This window comes from Tachypleus tridentatus, chromosome 13 (genome assembly GCF_004210375.1).
Source record: "Tachypleus tridentatus isolate NWPU-2018 chromosome 13, ASM421037v1, whole genome shotgun sequence".
NCBI classification, from domain to species: Eukaryota; Metazoa; Arthropoda; class Merostomata; order Xiphosura; family Limulidae; genus Tachypleus; species Tachypleus tridentatus.
The window spans coordinates 122,424,622-122,448,661 of record NC_134837.1 but is presented as its reverse complement, the minus strand read 5'-3'; the positions used below and the strand labels follow the sequence as shown (position 1 = coordinate 122,448,661).

The window sequence follows — 24,040 nt, the reverse complement described above, 5'->3', positions numbered from 1 at the left end:
TGTGTAAGCCATGTTTTTGTATACATTACGAATGTTTCTCGTATGTGTAAGCCATGTTTTTGTATACATTACGAATGTTTCTCGTATGTGAAAGCCATATTTTTGTGTATATAATGAATGTTTGCCATATGTATAAACCATGTTTTTGTATATATAATGAATGTTTGTCATATGTGTAAACCACGTTTTTGTATACACCATGAATGGTTGCCATATGTGTGAACCATATTTCTGTACCTATGATGAATGTTTGTCATACGTGTAAACTATGTTCTTGTATATATAATGAATGCTTGCCATATGTGTAAACAACATTCTTGTGTATATAATGAATGTTTGTCGTATGTGTAAACCATGTTCTTGTATATAATGACAGATATTTGTTATGTGTAAACCATGTTCTTGTATATAATGACAGATATTTGTTATGTGTAAACCATGTTCTTTTATATAATGACAGATATTTGTTATGTGTAAACCATGTTCTTGTATATAATGACAGATATTTGTTATGTGTAAACCATGTTCTTGTATATAATGACAGATATTTGTTATGTGTAAACCATGTTCTTGTATATAATGACAGATATTTGTTATGTGTAAACCATGTTCTTGTATATAATGACAGATATTTGTTATGTGTAAACCATGTTCTTGTATATAATGACAGATATTTGTTATGTGTAAACCATGTTCTTGTATATAATGACAGATATTTGTTATGTGTAAACCATGTTCTTGTATATAATGACAGATATTTGTTATGTGTAAACCATGTTTGTATATAATGACAGATATTTGTTATGTGTAAACAATGTTTTTGTATATATAATGAATGTTTGCCATATGTGTAAACCACGTTTTTGTATACACCATGAATGGTTGCCATATGTGTGAACCATATTTCTGTACCTATGATGAGATGTTTGTTATGTGTAAACCATGTTCTTGTATATAATGACATGAATGCTTGTTATGTGTAAACAATGTTTTTGTGTATATAATGACAGATATTGTCGTTATGTGTAAACCATGTTCTTGTATATAATGACAGATATTTGTTATGTGTAAACCATGTTCTTGTATATAATGACAGATATTTGTTATGTGTAAACCATGTTCTTGTATATAATGACAGATATTTGTTATGTGTAAACCATGTTCTTGTATATAATGACAGATATTTGTTATGTGTAAACCATGTTCTTGTATATAATGACAGATATTTGTTATGTGTAAACCATGTTCTTGTATATAATGACAGATATTTGTTATGTGTAAACCATGTTCTTGTATATAATGACAGATATTTGTTATGTGTAAACCATGTTCTTGTATATAATGACAGATATTTGTTATGTGTAAACCATGTTCTTGTATATAATGACAGATATTTGTTATGTGTAAACCATGTTCTTGTATATAATGACAGATATTTGTTATGTGTAAACCATGTTTTCTATATAATGACAGATATTTGTTATGTGTAAACAATGTTTTTGTATATAATGACAGATATTTGTTATGTGTAAACCATGTTCTTGTATATAACGACAGATATTTGTTATGTGTAAACCATGTTCTTGTATATAATGACAGATATTTGTTATGTGTAAACCATGTTTTGTATATAATGACAGATATTTGTTATGTGTAAACCATGTTCTTGTATATAATGACAGATATTTGTTATGTGTAAACCATGTTTTTTTTGTATATAATGACAGATATTTGTTATGTGTAAACCATGTTCTTGTATATAATGACAGATATTTGTTATGTGTAAACCATGTTCTTGTATATAATGACAGATATTTGTTATGTGTAAACCATGTTTGTATATAATGACAGATATTTGTTATGTGTAAACCATGTTTGTATATAATGACAGATATTTGTTATGTGTAAACCATGTTTTGTATATAATGACAGATATTTGTTATGTGTAAACCATGTTCTTGTATATAATGACAGATATTTGTTATGTGTAAACCATGTTCTTGTATATAATGACAGATATTTGTTATGTGTAAACCATGTTCTTGTATATAATGACAGATATTTGTTATGTGTAAACCATGTTCTTGTATATAATGACAGATATTTGTTATGTGTAAACCATGTTTGTATATAATGACAGATATGTATATAATGACAGATATTTGTTATGTGTAAACCATGTTTGTATATAATGACAGATATTTGTTATGTGTAAACCATGTTTTGTATATAATGACAGATATTTGTTATGTGTAAACCATGTTTTGTATATAATGACAGATATTTGTTATGTGTAAACCATGTTTTGTATATAATGACAGATATTTGTTATGTGTAAACCATGTTTTGTATATAATGACAGATATTTGTTATGTGTAAACCATGTTTGTATATAATGACAGATATTTGTTATGTGTAAACCATGTTTGTATATAATGACAGATATTTGTTATGTGTAAACCATGTTTGTATATAATGACAGATATTTGTTATGTGTAAACCATGTTTGTATATAATGACAGATATTTGTTATGTGTAAACCATGTTTGTTTGTATATAATGACAGATATTTGTTATGTGTAAACCATGTTTGTATATAATGACAGATATTTGTTATGTGTAAACCATGTTTGTATATAATGACAGATATTTGTTATGTGTAAACCATGTTTGTATATAATGACAGATATTTGTTATGTGTAAACCATGTTTTGTATATAATGACAGATATTTGTTATGTGTAAACCATGTTTGTATATAATGACAGATATTTGTTATGTGTAAACCATGTTTTGTATATAATGACAGATATTTGTTATGTGTAAACCATGTTTTGTATATAATGACAGATATTTGTTATGTGTAAACCATGTTTGTATATAATGACAGATATTTGTTATGTGTAAACCATGTTTGTATATAATGACAGATATTTGTTATGTGTAAACCATGTTTTGTATATAATGACAGATATTTGTTATGTGTAAACCATGTTCTTGTATATAATGACAGATATTTGTTATGTGTAAACCATGTTTTGTATATAATGACAGATATTTGTTATGTGTAAACCATGTTTTGTATATAATGACAGATATTTGTTATGTGTAAACCATGTTTTGTATATAATGACAGATATTTGTTATGTGTAAACCATGTTTTGTATATAATGACAGATATTTGTTATGTGTAAACCATGTTCTTGTATATAATGACAGATATTTGTTATGTGTAAACCATGTTTTGTATATAATGACAGATATTTGTTATGTGTAAACCATGTTTGTATATAATGACAGATATTTGTTATGTGTAAACCATGTTTGTGTATATAATGACAGATATTTGTTATGTGTAAACCATGTTTGTATATAATGACAGATATTTGTTATGTGTAAACCATGTTTGTATATAATGACAGATATTTGTTATGTGTAAACCATGTTTGTGTATATAATGACAGATATTTGTTATGTGTAAACCATGTTTGTATATAATGACAGATATTTGTTATGTGTAAACCATGTTTGTATATAATGACAGATATTTGTTATGTGTAAACCATGTTTGTATATAATGACAGATATTTGTTATGTGTAAACCATGTTTTTGTATATAATGACAGATATTTGTTATGTGTAAACCATGTTTTGTATATAATGACAGATATTTGTTATGTGTAAACCATGTTTTGTATATAATGACAGATATTTGTTATGTGTAAACCATGTTCTTGTATATAATGACAGATATTTGTTATGTGTAAACCATGTTCTTGTATATAATGACAGATATTTGTTATGTGTAAACCATGTTTGTATATAATGACAGATATTTGTTATGTGTAAACCATGTTTGTATATAATGACAGATATTTGTTATGTGTAAACCATGTTTGTATATAATGACAGATATTTGTTATGTGTAAACCATGTTCTTGTATATAATGACAGATATTTGTTATGTGTAAACCATGTTCTTGTATATAATGACAGATATTTGTTATGTGTAAACCATGTTCTTGTATATAATGACAGATATTTGTTATGTGTAAACCATGTTTTGTATATAATGACAGATATTTGTTATGTGTAAACCATGTTCTTGTATATAATGACAGATATTTGTTATGTGTAAACCATGTTCTTGTATATAATGACAGATATTTGTTATGTGTAAACCATGTTCTTGTATATAATGACAGATATTTGTTATGTGTAAACCATGTTTGTATATAATGACAGATATTTGTTATGTGTAAACCATGTTTGTATATAATGACAGATATTTGTTATGTGTAAACCATGTTTGTATATAATGACAGATATTTGTTATGTGTAAACCATGTTTGTATATAATGACAGATATTTGTTATGTGTAAACCATGTTTGTATATAATGACAGATATTTGTTATGTGTAAACCATGTTTGTATATAATGACAGATATTTGTTATGTGTAAACCATGTTTGTATATAATGACAGATATTTGTTATGTGTAAACCATGTTTGTATATAATGACAGATATTTGTTATGTGTAAACCATGTTTGTATATAATGACAGATATTTGTTATGTGTAAACCATGTTTGTATATAATGACAGATATTTGTTATGTGTAAACCATGTTTGTAAAATGACAGATATTTGTTATGTGTAAACCATGTTTGTATATAATGACAGATATTTGTTATGTGTAAACCATGTTCTTGTATATAATGACAGATATTTGTTATGTGTAAACCATGTTCTTGTATATAATGACAGATATTTGTTATGTGTAAACCATGTTCTTGTATATAATGACAGATATTTGTTATGTGTAAACCATGTTCTTGTATATAATGACAGATATTTGTTATGTGTAAACCATGTTTGTATATAATGACAGATATTTGTTATGTGTAAACCATGTTCTTGTATATAATGACAGATATTTGTTATGTGTAAACAATGTTTTTGTATATAATGACAGATATTTGTTATGTGTAAACCATGTTCTTGTATATAATGACAGATATTTGTTATGTGTAAACCATGTTTTGTATATAATGACAGATATTTGTTATGTGTAAACCATGTTTGTTGTATATAATGACAGATATATAATGACAGATATTTGTTATGTGTAAACCATGTTTGTATATAATGACAGATATTTGTTATGTGTAAACCATGTTTGTATATAATGACAGATATTTGTTATGTGTAAACCATGTTTGTATATAATGACAGATATTTGTTATGTGTAAACCATGTTTGTATATAATGACAGATATTTGTTATGTGTAAACCATGTTTGTATATAATGACAGATATTTGTTATGTGTAAACCATGTTCTTGTATATAATGACAGATATTTGTTATGTGTAAACCATGTTCTTGTATATAATGACAGATATTTGTTATGTGTAAACCATGTTCTTGTATATAATGACAGATATTTGTTATGTGTAAACCATGTTCTTGTATATAATGACAGATATTTGTTATGTGTAAACCATGTTTTTGTATATAATGACAGATATTTGTTATGTGTAAACCATGTTTTGTATATAATGACAGATATTTGTTATGTGTAAACCATGTTTTGTATATAATGACAGATATTTGTTATGTGTAAACAATGTTTTTGTATATAATGACAGATATTTGTTATGTGTAAACCATGTTCTTGTATATAATGACAGATATTTGTTATGTGTAAACCATGTTCTTGTATATAATGACAGATATTTGTTATGTGTAAACCATGTTTGTATATAATGACAGATATTTGTTATGTGTAAACCATGTTTGTATATAATGACAGATATTTGTTATGTGTAAACCATGTTTGTATATAATGACAGATATTTGTTATGTGTAAACCATGTTTTGTATATAATGACAGATATTTGTTATGTGTAAACAATGTTTTTGTATATAATGACAGATATTTGTTATGTGTAAACCATGTTCTTGTATATAATGACAGATATTTGTTATGTAAACCATGTTCTTGTAAAATGACAGATATGTTATGTGTAAACTGTTCTTGTATATAATGACAGATATTTGTTATGTGTAAACCATGTTCTTGTATATAATGACAGATATTTGTTATGTGTAAACCATGTTTTTGTATATAATGACAGATATTTGTTATGTGTAAACCATGTTCTTGTATATAATGACAGATATTTGTTATGTGTAAACCATGTTCTTGTATATAATGACAGATATTTGTTATGTGTAAACCATGTTCTTGTATATAATGACAGATATTTGTTATGTGTAAACCATGTTTGTATATAATGACAGATATTTGTTATGTGTAAACCATGTTTGTATATAATGACAGATATTTGTTATGTGTAAACCATGTTTGTATATAATGACAGATATTTGTTATGTGTAAACCATGTTTGTATATAATGACAGATATTTGTTATAAACCATGTTTGTATATAATGACAGATATTTGTTATGTGTAAACCATGTTTGTATATAATGACATGATATTGACAGATATTTGTTATGTGTAAACCATGTTCTTGTATATAATGACAGATATTTGTTATGTGTAAACCATGTTCTTGTATATAATGACAGATATTTGTTATGTGTAAACCATGTTCTTGTATATAATGACAGATATTTGTTATGTGTAAACCATGTTTGTATATAATGACAGATATTTGTTATGTGTAAACCATGTTTTGTATATAATGACAGATATTTGTTATGTGTAAACCATGTTCTTGTATATAATGACAGATATTTGTTATGTGTAAACCATGTTTTGTATATAATGACAGATATTTGTTATGTGTAAACCATGTTTTGTATATAATGACAGATATTTGTTATGTGTAAACCATGTTTGTATATAATGACAGATATTTGTTATGTGTAAACCATGTTTGTATATAATGACAGATATTTGTTATGTGTAAACCATGTTTGTATATAATGACAGATATTTGTTATGTGTAAACCATGTTTGTATATAATGACAGATATTTGTTATGTGTAAACCATGTTTTGTATATAATGACAGATATTTGTTATGTGTAAACCATGTTTTGTATATAATGACAGATATTTGTTATGTGTAAACCATGTTTTGTATATAATGACAGATATTTGTTATGTGTAAACCATGTTTTGTATATAATGACAGATATTTGTTATGTGTAAACCATGTTCTTGTATATAATGACAGATATTTGTTATGTGTAAACCATGTTCTTGTATATAATGACAGATATTTGTTATGTGTAAACCATGTTTTGTATATAATGACAGATATTTGTTATGTGTAAACCATGTTCTTGTATATAATGACAGATATTTGTTATGTGTAAACCATGTTCTTGTATATAATGACAGATATTTGTTATGTGTAAACCATGTTTTGTATATAATGACAGATATTTGTTATGTGTAAACCATGTTTATTTGTATATATATAATGACAGATATTTGTTATGTGTAAACCATGTTCTTGTATATAATGACAGATATTTGTTATGTGTAAACCATGTTCTTGTATATAATGACAGATATTTGTTATGTGTAAACCATGTTCTTGTATATAATGACAGATATTTGTTATGTGTAAACCATGTTTTGTATATAATGACAGATATTTGTTATGTGTAAACCATGTTTGTATATAATGACAGATATTTGTTATATGTAAACCATGTTTGTATATAATGACAGATGACAGATATTTGTTATGTGTAAACCATGTTATAATGAACTATTTGTATGTGTATAATGACAGATATTTGTTATGTGTAAACCATGTTCTTGTATATAATGACAGATATTTGTTATGTGTAAACCATGTTCTTGTATATAATGACAGATATTTGTTATGTGTAAACCATGTTCTTGTATATAATGACAGATATTTGTTATGTGTAAACCATGTTCTTGTATATAATGACAGATATTTGTTATGTGTAAACCATGTTCTTGTATATAATGACAGATATTTGTTATGTGTAAACCATGTTCTTGTATATAATGACAGATATTTGTTATGTGTAAACCATGTTCTTGTATATAATGACAGATATTTGTTATGTGTAAACCATGTTCTTGTATATAATGACAGATATTTGTTATGTGTAAACCATGTTCTTGTATATAATGATGTGTAAACAGATATAATGACAGTTATTTGTGTAAACCATGTTTTGTATATAATGACAGATATTTGTTATGTGTAAACCATGTTCTTGTATATAATGACAGATATTTGTTATGTGTAAACCATGTTTGTTCTTGTATATAATGACAGATATTTGTTATGTGTAAACCATGTTCTTGTATATAATGACAGATATTTGTTATGTGTAAACCATGTTTTGTATATAATGACAGATATTTGTTATGTGTAAACCATGTTCTTGTATATAATGACAGATATTTGTTATGTGTAAACCATGTTTTTGTATATAATGACAGATATTTGTTATGTGTAAACCATGTTCTTGTATATAATGACAGATATTTGTTATGTGTAAACCATGTTTGTGTATATATAATGACAGATATTTGTTATGTGTAAACCATGTTTGTATATAATGACAGATATTTGTTATGTGTAAACCATGTTTGTATATAATGACAGATATTTGTTATGTGTAAACCATGTTTTGTATATAATGACAGATATTTGTTATGTGTAAACCATGTTTGTATATAATGACAGATATTTGTTATGTGTAAACCATGTTTTGTATATAATGACAGATATTTGTTATGTGTAAACCATGTTCTTGTATATAATGACAGATATTTGTTATGTGTAAACCATGTTTGTATATAATGACAGATATTTGTTATGTGTAAACCATGTTTGTATATAATGACAGATATTTGTTATGTGTAAACCATGTTTGTATATAATGACAGATATTTGTTATGTGTAAACCATGTTTGTATATAATGACAGATATTTGTTATGTGTAAACCATGTTCTTGTATATAATGACAGATATTTGTTATGTGTAAACCATGTTCTTGTATATAATGACAGATATTTGTTATGTGTAAACCATGTTCTTGTATATAATGACAGATATTTGTTATGTGTAAACCATGTTTGTATATAATGACAGATATTTGTTATGTGTAAACCATGTTCTTGTATATAATGACAGATATTTGTTATGTGTAAACAATGTTTTTGTATATAATGACAGATATTTGTTATGTGTAAACCATGTTCTTGTATATAATGACAGATATTTGTTATGTGTAAACCATGTTTGTATATAATGACAGATATTTGTTATGTGTAAACCATGTTTGTATATAATGACAGATATTTGTTATGTGTAAACCATGTTTGTATATAATGACAGATATTTGTTATGTGTAAACCATGTTTGTATATAATGACAGATATTTGTTATGTGTAAACCATGTTTGTATATAATGACAGATATTTGTTATGTGTAAACCATGTTTGTATATAATGACAGATATTTGTTATGTGTAAACCATGTTTGTATATAATGACAGATATTTGTTATGTGTAAACCATGTTTGTATATAATGACAGATATTTGTTATGTGTAAACCATGTTTGTATATAATGACAGATATTTGTTATGTGTAAACCATGTTTGTATATAATGACAGATATTTGTTATGTGTAAACCATGTTTGTATATAATGACAGATATTTGTTATGTGTAAACCATGTTTGTATATAATGACAGATATTTGTTATGTGTAAACCATGTTCTTGTATATAATGACAGATATTTGTTATGTGTAAACCATGTTCTTGTATATAATGACAGATATTTGTTATGTGTAAACCATGTTCTTGTATATAATGACAGATATTTGTTATGTGTAAACCATGTTTGTATATAATGACAGATATTTGTTATGTGTAAACCATGTTCTTGTATATAATGACAGATATTTGTTATGTGTAAACAATGTTTTTTTGTATATAATGACAGATATTTGTTATGTGTAAACCATGTTCTTGTATATAATGACAGATATTTGTTATGTGTAAACCATGTTCTTGTATATAATGACAGATATTTGTTATGTGTAAACCATGTTTGTATATAATGACAGATATTTGTTATGTGTAAACCATGTTTGTATATAATGACAGATATATGTTATGTGTAAACCATGTTTGTATATAATGACAGATATTTGTTATGTGTAAACCATGTTTGTATATAATGACAGATATTTGTTATGTGTAAACCATGTTTGTATATAATGACAGATATTTGTTATGTGTAAACCATGTTTGTATATAATGACAGATATTTGTTATGTGTAAACCATGTTTGTATATAATGACAGATATTTGTTATGTGTAAACCATGTTTGTATATAATGACAGATATTTGTTATGTGTAAACCATGTTTGTATATAATGACAGATATTTGTTATGTGTAAACCATGTTTGTATATAATGACAGATATTTGTTATGTGTAAACCATGTTTGTATATAATGACAGATATTTGTTATGTGTAAACCATGTTTGTATATAATGACAGATATTTGTTATGTGTAAACCATGTTTGTATACGATAATACAAATAATACAAATTTGTTCCACTTCTCATACCTCTTTGACGCTTAGCTTCGACCAGAGCTCGGTTAACATCAGAGTACCGAATGCAGACTTCTTCCACAGGACCAGAAGGATGAAAAGGTCTGAAATAAAAGCAGTAGCACATAAAAATAACATCCACACATAATTAGTTGTATGCATATTTTTTTAAATCTACGATCAAACAACAGTTATCAGACTGGTGTTGTAAGAGAAGATCACAATGTCACTAATATCCAGTTTACAAAAATGTTATTACTTCAAGATTTTCTTACCCAGATTTTAAAAGTTCTAAGAATCCACCATAACGGGTAGCTGGTGTTCTACCTCCAGGCTTTACGTATGTTCGCTGGAGAATGAGAGCGCACTCTGACGACTGCAATCCTCTGTAATCTCGATCAAAAGTTGAAGAGCCAATAGAGACACTGTTCAGCTGTGCCAGCGATGGACTCCAGGAAAATACCAGCAGTAACGTAAAACACAGTTCGTATCTGTTGGACAGGAAAATACCAGCAGTAACGTTAAACACAGTTCGTATCTGTTGGACAGGAAAATACCAGCAGTAACGTTAAACACAGTTCGTATCTGTTGGACAGGAAGATACTAGCGGTAATGTTAAACACAGTTCGTTCGTTTGTTTTTTGAATTTCGCGCAAAGCTACTCAAGGGCTATCTGCGCTAGCCTTCCCTAATTGTGCAGTATAAGAGTAGAGGCAAGGCAGCCAGTCATCATCACCCACCGCCAACTCTTGAACTACTCTTTTACCAACGAATAGTGGGATTGACTGTCACATTATAACACCCCCACGGCTGAAAGGGAGAGCATGTTTGGTGTGAAAGGGATTTGAACCTGCGACCCTCAGATGACGAGTCGAACGCCTTAACTCACTTGGCTATGCCGGGCCTAACACAGTTCGTATCTGTTGGACAGGAAAATACCAGCAGTAACGTTAATCTCGGCAGGTATCTGTTAGACATATCTTTCGAAGTTTAGAAAAGGAGGATGAAACGTGCTATTTTGTCAGATCCAATACAACAGCATTTATCGTGTATGTACTTTAAACTAGTTAATGCGTTACGACCACAATATTTATTGCATATTGACTGAATAGGTGAATATGTTTAATAGTTTATTCATATCGCCTAAACACGGTAGTTCTCAGTATGTAAGGATAGGTCAAGTAAAACAAAATGGCTGCCACATTCAATCTATTACACCATGACTCTTACATATAACTTCTAAAGTTGAGATAAAGCCTTATTTGATTTCCTAATTGTCAATTATCGAATGTTCCGCTGCTCATGAGATTCCACTATCATTAAAAAGAGCGTAGAACTGGGAACCAGCTAAAGAGCCAAAACGTTCGTCTTTTTTTTTCTTTTCTTTTCCTGCGCTAGCCAAAAAATATGTGAAAATTTGCGTAAAGGCTTTAGTGCGACAGAAAACTCGGAAATAGGCTATCACTAAGCACAGCGGTGCTTAGTATGAGCTAAAAAAATCACCCTTGAATTGAAGTTAAATTTGTTACAGAAATCGGATGTTTCTTTAAAAAAACTTATGTACAGACTAAAACTGGAGTTATCAGTCCATGGAAAATGAATATTAGATTACTGAGGCATGTAGAATACTCAATGCTTCATACACTATACAATCGATGTCTTTAGGGAGGCAACTCCTATATTATGTATGAAGTGAATGAGTAGTAAAAAAATCTTGTAAATTTAAAATAATGAAGGGATGGCAGTGCCAAAACGAATGCAACCATGAGTATAAAGATCTATATATTTTACACGTGTTCTTTTTTTACTGTAGTTTCCTCAACATAAAGATCTAAGCAGTCAAGATTAGGACCAGTGATGATTAGTAATATATTGTAGCCACCTGTATGGTATGATATTAATACCTGAGGTCATTCTATAAGTGCAATAGAGAAAGTGACACAATAAATATGATATCAACAATGTACATTACCACTGAATTAAAAAAATGAAAAAATGTTAACTTATTGATAAAACTGTTGAAAACAAAAGAGGAGTAACAAGTAATATATAAAATTTAAAAAAAATGTTTTTTTGAATTTCGTGCAAAGTTACATGAGGGCTACCTGCGCTCGCCGTCCTTAATTTAGTAGTGTAAGATTAGAGGGAAGGCAGCTGGTCATCACCACCCACCGCTAAATCTTGGGGTACTCTTTTACCAACGAACAGTGAAACTTCCCGTCACATTATAACGTCCCTATGGCTGAAAGGGCGATAATGTCTGATGTGATGGGGATCCGAATTCGCGGCCTTCAGATTACGAGTCGAGCGCTACATGACGTATAATATTAGTGTGCATGGCTATATCAAAATGTACATAAGTAAGGTAGATAGATATTAATGTACAAAACCATACAAAAATCACTACATAAGTAGCTAAATATTTACAATCATAACTTTTACCTACAACTAAATGTTGAATTCCTGTCAGTTGCATGAACTCAGGTTTGAATGCAAACATTTAAACTGCATAGTGATTTACAGCTTTCTATGGCTAATAACCACAAGTTTTAAGGTTGACTGGTCATTTAGGTAGGGAATTTTGTATGGTTTTATGTATTCATACCTACCTTCTCTTGATTTGGTATCATTATCCCAACATCATACTTAATTTTTTTTGTTGAACAATTGTTTTTAGTACTTGTTATTTTACTTACATGACAAAATAACGGAAAGTATAATTCGACTGACTGTAAATGTTGTTTATGTTACTACAAAACTAGAAGTACCAAAGGACAAATTAGTTAACAAGAATCCCCTCTCCCTTTTGTCTTAGTGGTCAACAAAAACCAAAGAAGAGCTTACGATGGTATTTTCCTTCTTGAAAGAAACCAAACGCAAAGGAAACTTAAAGACTTGTTCGTTCTTGAAAGAAATAAAAGCGAAGGGCAAGTTTACAGATGCTTGTTCATTCTTAAAAGAAACCAAAGCCAAAGACAATCGTACAGAGGTTTCTTCATCCTTAAAAGAAATTAAAGCCAAATACAAACTTACAGACTTGCCCATTCCTGAAAGAAACCAAAGCCAAGGGCAACTTACAGAGGCTTGTTCATTCTTAAAAGAAACCAAAGCCAATGACAAACGTACAGAGATTTATCCATTCTTGAAAGAATCTAAAGCCAAGGACAAACTTACAGAGACTTGTCCATTCTTGAAAAAAAATCAGATAGAAACGGAGTCCTTCTCCATTCTTGAAGGAAACCAAATACAAAATGGGACCTTTTTCATTTTTGAAAGAAATCGAGAGCAAGTATACTGAGACCTACCCATTCTGATATTTTTTTCTGTAGTATTGAAAGCCTACAGTTCTGTAGAAGATGCAAAGAACCTGTTATCGGAATAATTAATACAACTCACTGATTAAAACTATAAGCTTGAAATGAATAACCCCTCTCTCGGCTCCTTAGGCTCTCTTATTTGTTCTATTTAACACAGAGGTTCTTTATTCAGAAATGAATTACATCTTTCCTTGTTTTAGACACAGACGTATATGTTCAGTTTCACCACTTAAACACTGTTACTCTTTGATACGCTGATTATGGTAGCGGGGGAATGATGGTCAAGTACAAATCTCAAACTTTGGTACTTCAAAATGTTCTGCTTATGGGGAGTTTGATGACCAAGAACAACTCTTAATAGACAGTTAATCTTCGATATTCTGGTTATGGGGAGTTTGATGACCAAGAACAACTCAATAGAACTTCGAACTGGTTATGGGAGTTTGATGGTCTTAATAGACAGTTAGTTATCGATATTCTGGTTATGGGGAGTTTGATGACTAAGAACAACTCTTAATAGACAGTTAATCCTCGATATTCTGGTTATGGGGAGTTTGATGACCAAGAACAACTCTTAATATACAGTTAATCCTCGATATTCTGGTTATGGGGAGTTTGATGGTCAAGAACAACTCTTAATAGACAGTTAATCCTCGATATTCTGGTTATGGGGAGTTTGATGGTCAAGAACAACTCTTAATAGACAGTTAATCCTCGATATTCTGGTTATGGGGAGTTTGAAGGTCAAGGACAATTTTTATATCTTCTACTAATTGATATTCTGGTTATGGAGAGTTTGAAAATCAAGAACAACTCTTAATAGACAGTTAATCCTCGATATTCTGGTTATAGGGAGTTTGATGGTCAAGAACAACTCTTAATAGACAGTTAATCCTCGATATTCTGGTTATTTGATGGTCAAGAACAACTCTAATTTGATGACTAAGAACAACTCTTAATAGACAGTTAATCTTCGATATTCTGGTTATGGGGAGTTTGAAGGTCAAGGACAATTTTTATATCTTCTACTAATTGATATTCTGGTTATGGAGAGTTTGAAGGTCAAGGACGAATTTTAAACTTTGTTATTCTTTGACATTTTCGTTATGAAGATGTTTGATGGTCAAGGATAGCTTTTAAACCTTCTTATTCTTGATATTCTGGTTATGGGGGACTTTGATAGTCAAGTATCTTTCTTAAACTTTGTTGCTTACACCCCCTTTAAGTAACTATGGTTTATTGCGCGCCCCATTCATTTTTAAAGTAACTTAAAATGACGAAAGGTAACACAGGTACGTTTTAAAATGTTATATGCGTTGTTGTAGTTAGTTGCCATTAGAGGTCATACATGCTCCTCTGGGGGCAGGGGGGGAGCACTTTACACTTTGGGAAAAGCTACCCTACAGAATTATTGGCTAACAAGTAGTAACGCTTGCTGTTAACGCACGATTCCTTGAAAATTTTGATAAACATTTTCTCCTGAACTAGTTTTTTGTTGTCAGAAAATTATGAAAATTAGCTAGTAAGTAAAACAAAACTTTGTATACCTGTGAAACTAACGAATCTGTATATATATATTTCAATATTCTACAGCTAATAACTTCGATAATGTGTGAGAAGACATATTTGAATATTCGTAAAGTAACTCCTGAGATTGAATCAAATAATAATAAGTGATGTAAATGCATCGATGAAAGAGTTAATCACAGATTTGAGTACCGGGCTTACAGATGAGGTATAACAAGTAGTTAAGACTACATTCAGAACGGAACAAGAATTATTAAGGTTTCATGAAATTAAGTGAAACAACCGATACAGGTCGAATGAATTAAATATCTAAACCAACTTTAGTATAATTAGCCAATATACGGTCTTTGAAATGAAATAATCTACTCCAACGTTACCACAACATTTAATTCACGTGTCTAACAATAGGACACTTTAGTCCGACGTTACTATAACATTTAATTCATGTGTCTAACAATGGGACACTTTATTCCGACGTTACTGTAACATTTAAATCACGTATCTAACAGTGAAACACTCTGCTCTGATCTTACGACAACAAAGTTTAATTTCCGCCTAATGATATATTTTGAAAACCTGATGCTTATAATGTGATTTAGAGCACCAAGTGCTTACGATGTATTTTAAGAATCTATTGCTTTTGATGCTTTTGGAGAGCGTCTTATGATTATGATGTATTTTGAGAGAATATTATGAATGCTTATAATGCATTTAAGTCAGTTCTATTACTTATGATGGACATAATAAACAAGACTGCCTCATCAACATCTTACTATAAAGATTCATTATGTGTGTTAGCATCAGTCACTCACAGTTGGCTTGCTAAACTGTAGTAATGTTTGTATGTTAACGTTAAAAATGTCCGGAGGCGTATAAAAGATATTTTTTGTCACGAATTTTGCCCCAGAAAAGGTAAAAAGGCCCCCTGAAACAGGGCACTTTTCCACTTTTTTTTTTTTTTTTACAGAGCTTTAGCTTTGAATTTCAAGACACGACTATTTACTCAGTTAAATTGGTAAATTATTATCTTCTACAAGCAGGATATGCAATCAGCATCTAATGAGGTCATATTAGAAACGACTATATCCCACAATATTGTGAGAACAACTTTTAAAACCTGTTAAAGATACATGCATTTGTTATGATGTTCTTATGTTACTCCGCCATATTGGTCGTCCGTAAATTATTTTCGTTTGATTTAAATAAAGTTTTATTTTATTAGACGTAACGAGCAGTAGTTACCAATCTCGGTTACGTCGTTATGAAAACGTTTGTTTTGTCGTATCGTACTGAATACACTACAAAAATAGGTGAGCCATCATGTCACTACGTTATCAAGTTTCTAAATTATAAACGACACCGTCTATTGCGAGATTTTAGCTCACGGATTAGAGACAGCCGTTTTCTCTCACATCTAATATTAACCGTCATCTCATGATGTATATAGATTTGATATGCGTGCTGGTGAATTTTTATTTTTCAGGTTAACCAGAAGACCTAAAAAGGTGGAAAGGTTGTTCTGTACTTTATTTTAATTAAAGTTTTAATACCTATACCAGACGTCTTCAGAATACATTTTTACTTCAAGTGGGTTTCTCGTCATCATGAATCTCAGTAGCATGTCAGATTAACTCATTGCCAACGTCTTAGTAACGTATTAATGCATCAGAAACTTGTTGGTTAGGTTTCAGATTCTATTACGTCCAGGGTGTCCCTATCAGAACAAAAACAAAGAGCAGAATATATAGTGAGTGGAACAACCTGGTAGAAGGTCACGAGTCTTTGGCTAAATTACACCGTTATCATATCGGACACTCAACAAGAAAGAGGTTAGTTTTGAAAAGAACAAAGAAATATGGGACAGAACACTAGCACGAGCTGTCACAATTATTCGAAGAAATAGCCCCAGCTGCATCCTACTTGTTGCTTTAACAGCTGAACAATGGTTTAGTCTTAAATACACATCTATTGATAATGCTTACCATTGGTATTCAGTTCCAAGTGTACGATTATTTTATGTTTGTTCTCTAAATCATTCTAGTTAGCACAATGTGACTTCTTTGTGCTGGGGTTTGACTCTTAACTCTTTCTGTATAGACACTGTGACTTTTCTTGGTGCTGGTGTTTGACTCTTAACTTGTTCTCTATAGACACTGTGATTGTTCTTAGTGCTGGTGTAGTGTTTGAGTCTTAACTTGTACTGTTTAGACACTATGATCTATGATTGTTCTTGGTGCTGGTGTTTGGCTATTTCGTTCTTTTTAGCGTTTGAATGTCAATAGAAACACTAAGCCTAATTAATGATGGAACTACGATGTTATAGGGCGCACTCTACAAAATGAAAAGTGTAGTGTATAAAGATTAATCTCGCGCATTGGGGCATTGTACTTCGCAGTGGAAATTGTTTGCTCTAGGGACTAACCTAGTTTTCTATTATCTTGTTGTAATTATAATAAATCGCTCGTTAAACATTCTTGAATAAAGCTTCATATTACGATTATATAGGCCAAAACTGAAAGTCATTACAGAAGTAAACAGCGGGATGTATTATATTTTTAGTCAAAGTAGTGTTTATAAACACCGAGATTCCTAAAGAATGATTTTAATCAGTTACGATCTTTGAGAAGCAGAGATATTACCGCCCTCTTCACGATATCTCTGTTTAAAATATTTTTTTAAATTTATTTTTCCTTTGAGTTTCAGTTAGAAAACCAACAGCCTACATAACACGGTAGATTCTTTGTAATTCGAAGTAACAAAATAATTTTTAAGAAAATATATCACGGATATGCACATTTTATAAAGTACTGAAAAAGAAAACTAAAGAAATAATTAAACGATATTCATCGACCATGGAGGTTATCTTAGATGCAAACTTACATCCAAGAGTTTTGTGACATAAATGTTTATTTTACTTTCCTAGATATTTAGAAAACAAGTAGGACTTACGAGCAAAAAGGCTAGGCATAGTCAGGTGGTTAGGATGTGTGAATCGCGGGTTCGAATTCCCGTCATACTAAACATGCTCGCTTTTTCAGCCGTGGGAGTGCTATAACGTGTTAATTAATTCCACTATTCGTTGATAAAAGAGTATCCTAAGTGTTAGCGGTGGGTGGTGATGACTAGTTGCCTTCCCCCTAATCCTACATTACTAAATTAGGGACAGTTAGCGCAGATATCTCTCGTGTAGCTTTGCATGAAATTCAAAACAAACAAACGAATAAAAATAATTTGTTAATATTACTGCTGGAAATGTATTCTGTATTTTATGTTCTATATTAGCGAGCCCGTGGGTCTGTGTCCCACATTTACAGAGGCACTATAATACAAATTTAATCTTTAAACTATTATTTTATACTTTTTCAGTTTAATGATTGTTGCCGCTATAATGTAAAGCTGATTTATTGTTATGAAGTTAAACAGTGATTAGTAGGCCTTCTTATTTACGTGCTTTAATGTAAATCACTTCTAAATTTGGGGTTTATTTTTGGGGAATTCCTATGAAAGTTTTTGCAAAATTCCCGGGTTCCCTACGGAGTTGGGTGAAAACTTTTGGATTTATATATGTAAACCTCGAGACCCAGATGATTAGTTTGGGACCATTTAGAAATTGGTGAATACATCAGTTTAGGAGAAGGGATTTTCGAAAAATTTCCAGGTTCTCCAGGTAGTGAGGTGAAAAGTTTTACCTCTGTGTGAACCTCAGAATGAGACGTTTCGTTTGGTACTATTTAGAAATCGATACGAAGAACGATTTAGTAGTTGAGCGCCCTAAATACCCGGCATAGCCAGGTAGTTAGGGCACTCAACTCGTAATCTGAGGATCACGGGTTCGAATCCCCGTCACACCAAACATGCTCGCCCTTTCAGCCGTGGGAGCGTTATAATGTGACGGTCAATCCCACTATCCGTTGGTAAAATACTAGCCCAAGAGTAGACGGTGAGTGGTGAAGACTAGCTTGCCTTCCCTACTAGTCTTACATTGCTAAGTTGAGGACGGCTATCCCAGATAGTCTTCCTGTAGCTTTGCGCGAAATTAGAAAACAAACAAACATACGTGACACACATACATAGAGACACCGGATCTTAGTATGTACATGTAATCAATGTTAGACTGATCAATGTTAAGTCATGTTATTGTGTTCTTAGAGCGTGATGGCCCAGCGGTAGACACAGTTAAAACTCCAGATAATTACACTAAAAACAGTAAATGTTAGAAGCACAGCTTTCCAGCGATATCAGTGATTTACACTAAACTATTGTGTACTGCTCAGAATTAAATTAATTTACTTGTATATCTTTTTTTTTTTTCTTTTGCTTATATAGTAAAATGCCAGTTATAATTTAAAACTCAGGTTGCGGTAACCAAAATTTTAACAAAAGCATTTTGACAACTGAATATTATGCTATATTTTTTATTATTTGCAATACTTAGGCCTTTATCCTTGTATCACTATAAACCTTTGTCCAGTAATGTGCATACTAACCAATAAATCTTTGAATACATTTTTCTTTTAAAACTGACTCATTGAGTCAATAATAAAATTATCTTTTATTCTTTCTGTCCATTTGTTTGTAAAGCAAGAACAATACTAATATTTCTGAAGGTGACAGTGGTTTAACTGACCAATATACAACATCTACAAACTAGTTGGAACCAATATCCTTCCTCGTTTGAACAGTTCTTATCTTATTGAGTAAAACATATGCATATTTTTCTTTGTATTTTAGAAATCATACCACGAATTAAAAGTGCAAAATTTTTCATTAAATCCACATATACATTCAATTATGCTTGAAAGTGTCAGATTAATAACTTGACCTTTGGACTTATGACTCGTATTGAGTACAAGGTAATACAGTAGTAATTGGACTGTAAGTCTAATGAATCGCAAAATTATGAAATAATAGGTTAGTGATCCAACATTATATCTAACGCATCAAAAAAGGCGTAAATTACCAGATTAGCAATTTAATAATAGACCTAGTGAATCGATAGAAACAAAATAGTAGATTGATAATTCACCAGTAGAATTTGTTTGTTTATTGTTAAGTGCAAAAACTTACGCATAATAGGCTATTGTGTTGTGTATACCATGGGTATTGAAACCCAGTTTGTAGCACTAGGTGCTTATCAGTAGAAATAATTAATCTTATAAAGTGTAAAGTAAAAGGTTAATATTTTGTTGTTTATTAAGACTCATAAAGTAGACAAATTATTATGTAGAATTATATAAGGACTTTTTCAACATTAAATACTTTTATTTACGAGCTTTCGGCCCTCTGACTGGAGACTTCATCGAAAAATAACGTACCCAATGTAAAGAAAGGTTCGTGTATAATTCCACAGATTATTTCTTCTCCAGAATTTGTAGTGAAAATTAGAAGTTAGAGGGTTTTAAATATGGGGACACGACTTTTCCCTTCCAGCGGTTTCCTCAGCGCTAGAAGTGAAAACCAAAAAAAACTCATCATGAGAGAAAAATAACTAGGCCTTTACCACGACGCTGAGAATATAAAATTATAAAAACAAGAATCAAACGTCTCATCCGAACAACTATTTGCCTAAAAGAAAATTTCAAAACAGTGAATGATCAATATCGTTTTCTTAAAACCATTCTTTAGGATGTTATACATTCGAATTATTGTAAAGACAACAACGCCGGGAACTAATAGAGAAAAATAAACATTTAACGATAATCGAAAATACCAGGTTATAATTCAACAAAGGCCTGTTGCATTATTTAATTAAAGTATAATGTATTGAATTGATATGTCGACTATAGGGTTAATGAATTGTAGGTAGCAAGAAAACCAAATTAAGAACTGGAAAATAGATATATTAAATTACAAGTAATATTAAATGTCAGATTAATGATTCGACAGAACGTCTAATGAACAAGAAAAAAATAAAGCACTAGTTCAGTAACTCGACATTAAGCCTAATACATTGTAAAAAAGTATCTTATAATATATCGTACTCATATTTAGACTTTAGACTATAGGCCTATTGAATCATAAGTACAAGGTACCAAATTAGAAACTCGCTATTAGTCTTAACACATTGCAAAGAAAAAAACATCAAATACTATACTATCTTTTCAACAGTAGGCCTAATAAAGTATAAATACCAAAGCACACAAATAGTAACTCTAAATACGTAAGTAGAATACTGATTTAAGAGTCCTTAAACTTGAATTATCTATCAAATCCATTCTCCATTTAAACAAACTCACGAATCTGTTAATTATTATTGTACAAAATTTTAAGGAATCTTATTTTACGTTACTATAAGCATAAATAGATAACGAACTGAAAGAACGTCTGGTGAGATTGCTAATTGGCTTTTCAGCATTGCAGCAGAGCTAAGCTGAATATCAATCATGTTATTTCGGGGAGGAAAAAAAGAAAGTGAAGAGTTGGTTCCAGACAAACATCTGTAAAACAGATTTTAAGTTATTTGCCGTGTTGTGACAAAAGGGATATAACACTTTTTTTTAAATACGCGCAAAAAGAAGGCTTAAGAGGCCCAAGTTCTTTACAAACGCCAAGTGAAAATCGTTTCCCAACGGTTCAGTGCTTACGCATAACCACGCCTGTTAAAACGAGTAAGGTGCCTGGCCGAATGCCATAACAGCTGTGGCCTTTACTTTTCAGATACAAAAAGAAGGAACATAATCTGTTATAATGGCAATCGTAAAAATATTGCTTCAAAATTAATTCTAAAGTGTACATTATATAAACTTTTGTAAATTTTTTCTATATCTTATACCTTTGTTTGCTGGATATTTTTCAATACGATTCATTATATACATGAGAATGTCAATAAAAAGAGCCATTTGTTCACAGTAAGTGAAAATATTATTTATGTGGTATGATATATACCAGATTTTAGTGAAAGTATTTATGTTGTCATAACCACCATTAATAGTATGTAAATATAGTTAGGTTTACAACAAAGAAAACATACCTCATAATGTTCAAATCTTCAAAAATTGGCAATCTTAGTATTACAAAGGTAAGGACGAATAGTTAACTCTGTGAAGTTATAGGTTTCTCGAGATCGAATGGATCCTCTCAAAGAAGATTACAAACCTAGGATTCAAACTACAATTGAAAATTTAGGAAAACTATTATCTGGTAAAATCAGAAGGTTGAAGGGGTTCAAACTACTTAAAAATAATTTTTAACTGTCGTGTTGAGCCGGCTGTATTCCGTAGACCTTTCCCTCTGCTTCCAACACGGTCAAAAGACACGTTTGAAGTGAAAGTTTTGTTAATATGAGAAACATTTTTACCACGTGACTCGGTTTGTTACATGTTATTATACTATTACTTTATTATGTTGGCAGAGAGAAACGCTTCAATTGAGAAGCTAATCGTAATTGGTAAAAACCGAAACTCAGAATGAGATACCATACATCATTGGCTGAGGCTATGTGCCAACAGCAACTAGTTTAGAAAGTACATAGCTGTATGGTTTTTACGCTTATTGTTATGTCCATTTCTGCCCTGATTAACGTCACCATCCGGGTTTACAAGGCAAGAAAGTCGGTAACCTTTTTATCCAGATCTACTATACCTCTCGCGCGGGCGCGGAACGCCCTAAGAAGTTTTTTAATTTTATAACTTTGTTGTTTGCAGTAAGGTCAGCTAGGTGGCCGCATTTTAAAGTACGCTGCACGCAGACTCGAGGACATTGAGACAGTTTCCTTATACTACTGAGAGAAGCTGATAAAAAGAAGGAAAGAACAGTTTGATTGTTGGGAGTTTTTACTTATTTGAACAAATAGACCTAAGTTTTTTAGGTCTAGGGTACTATATTAGATTATTTTTTGCTTTCGTAAGAAGAAGAAAAACTTCTGAAATATCTTTGCAATATCACACTTATTTCACTTTTATGACACAAGACTTCAAGGTTATTATAAAATTGTATTCAGACTACACTGTTTTTAGAAAAAAGTACGACACCAACAATATTATTATCTTGTTTTTAAAAAAATGGTCAGGTGGTTAGTCCGCTTGAACCAACATCCGAGGATCTCTGGTTCTAATCCTCCTCACACCAAACATGGGAGCGTTATAATGTGACGGTCTCTCCCACTATTCGTGGTAAAAGACTAGCCTAGGCCCGGCATGGCCAAGCATGTTAAGGCGTGCGACTCGTAATCTAAGGGTCGCGGGTTCGCATTCCCGTCGCGCCAAACATGCTCGCCCTTTTAGCCGTGGGGGCGTTATAATGTGACGGTCAATTCCACTATTCGTTGGTAAAAGAGTATCCCAAGAGTTAGCGGTGGGTGGTGATGACTAGCTGCCTTCCCTCTAGTCTTACACTTCTAAATTAGGGACAGCTAGCGCAGATAGCCCTCGTGTAGCTTTGCGGGAAATTTAAAACAAACCAAATCAAACATTTGTTTTTCTAAAATTGAGTTATACGAGATATTTGTTTATTATTAAGATTCTAAGATCTCGACCTTAAAAATAATCATCCTCTGAGGTCGAGGTAATAGAATCTTAATTGTAGGAATTCGCTTCTCTTGTTATTCGCCGTGAATTTGGAAAATAAAAAAAAGAAAGTTTTTCCAAAGGTACTGAAAATT

At 30.7% G+C, this 24,040-nt stretch overlaps 1 protein-coding gene across 1 annotated transcript in view; it reads right to left on the bottom strand.

Annotated features, from left to right (window-relative positions):
• LOC143237512 (peroxidase-like) overlaps positions 1–22,706 on the bottom strand; it is a 39,178-nt gene extending 16,472 nt beyond the window's left edge. The window contains exons 1-3 of the mRNA XM_076476858.1: positions 22,412–22,706; positions 10,873–11,088; positions 10,613–10,701 (exon numbers count right to left, since the gene is read on the bottom strand). Of these exons, the coding sequence (XP_076332973.1) occupies positions 10,613–10,701; positions 10,873–11,088; positions 22,412–22,416 (310 nt within the window). The 5' untranslated portion in view covers positions 22,417–22,706. The remainder of the gene's footprint in view (positions 1–10,612; positions 10,702–10,872; positions 11,089–22,411) is intronic.
• Between the last annotated feature and the right edge of the window lie 1,334 nt (positions 22,707–24,040).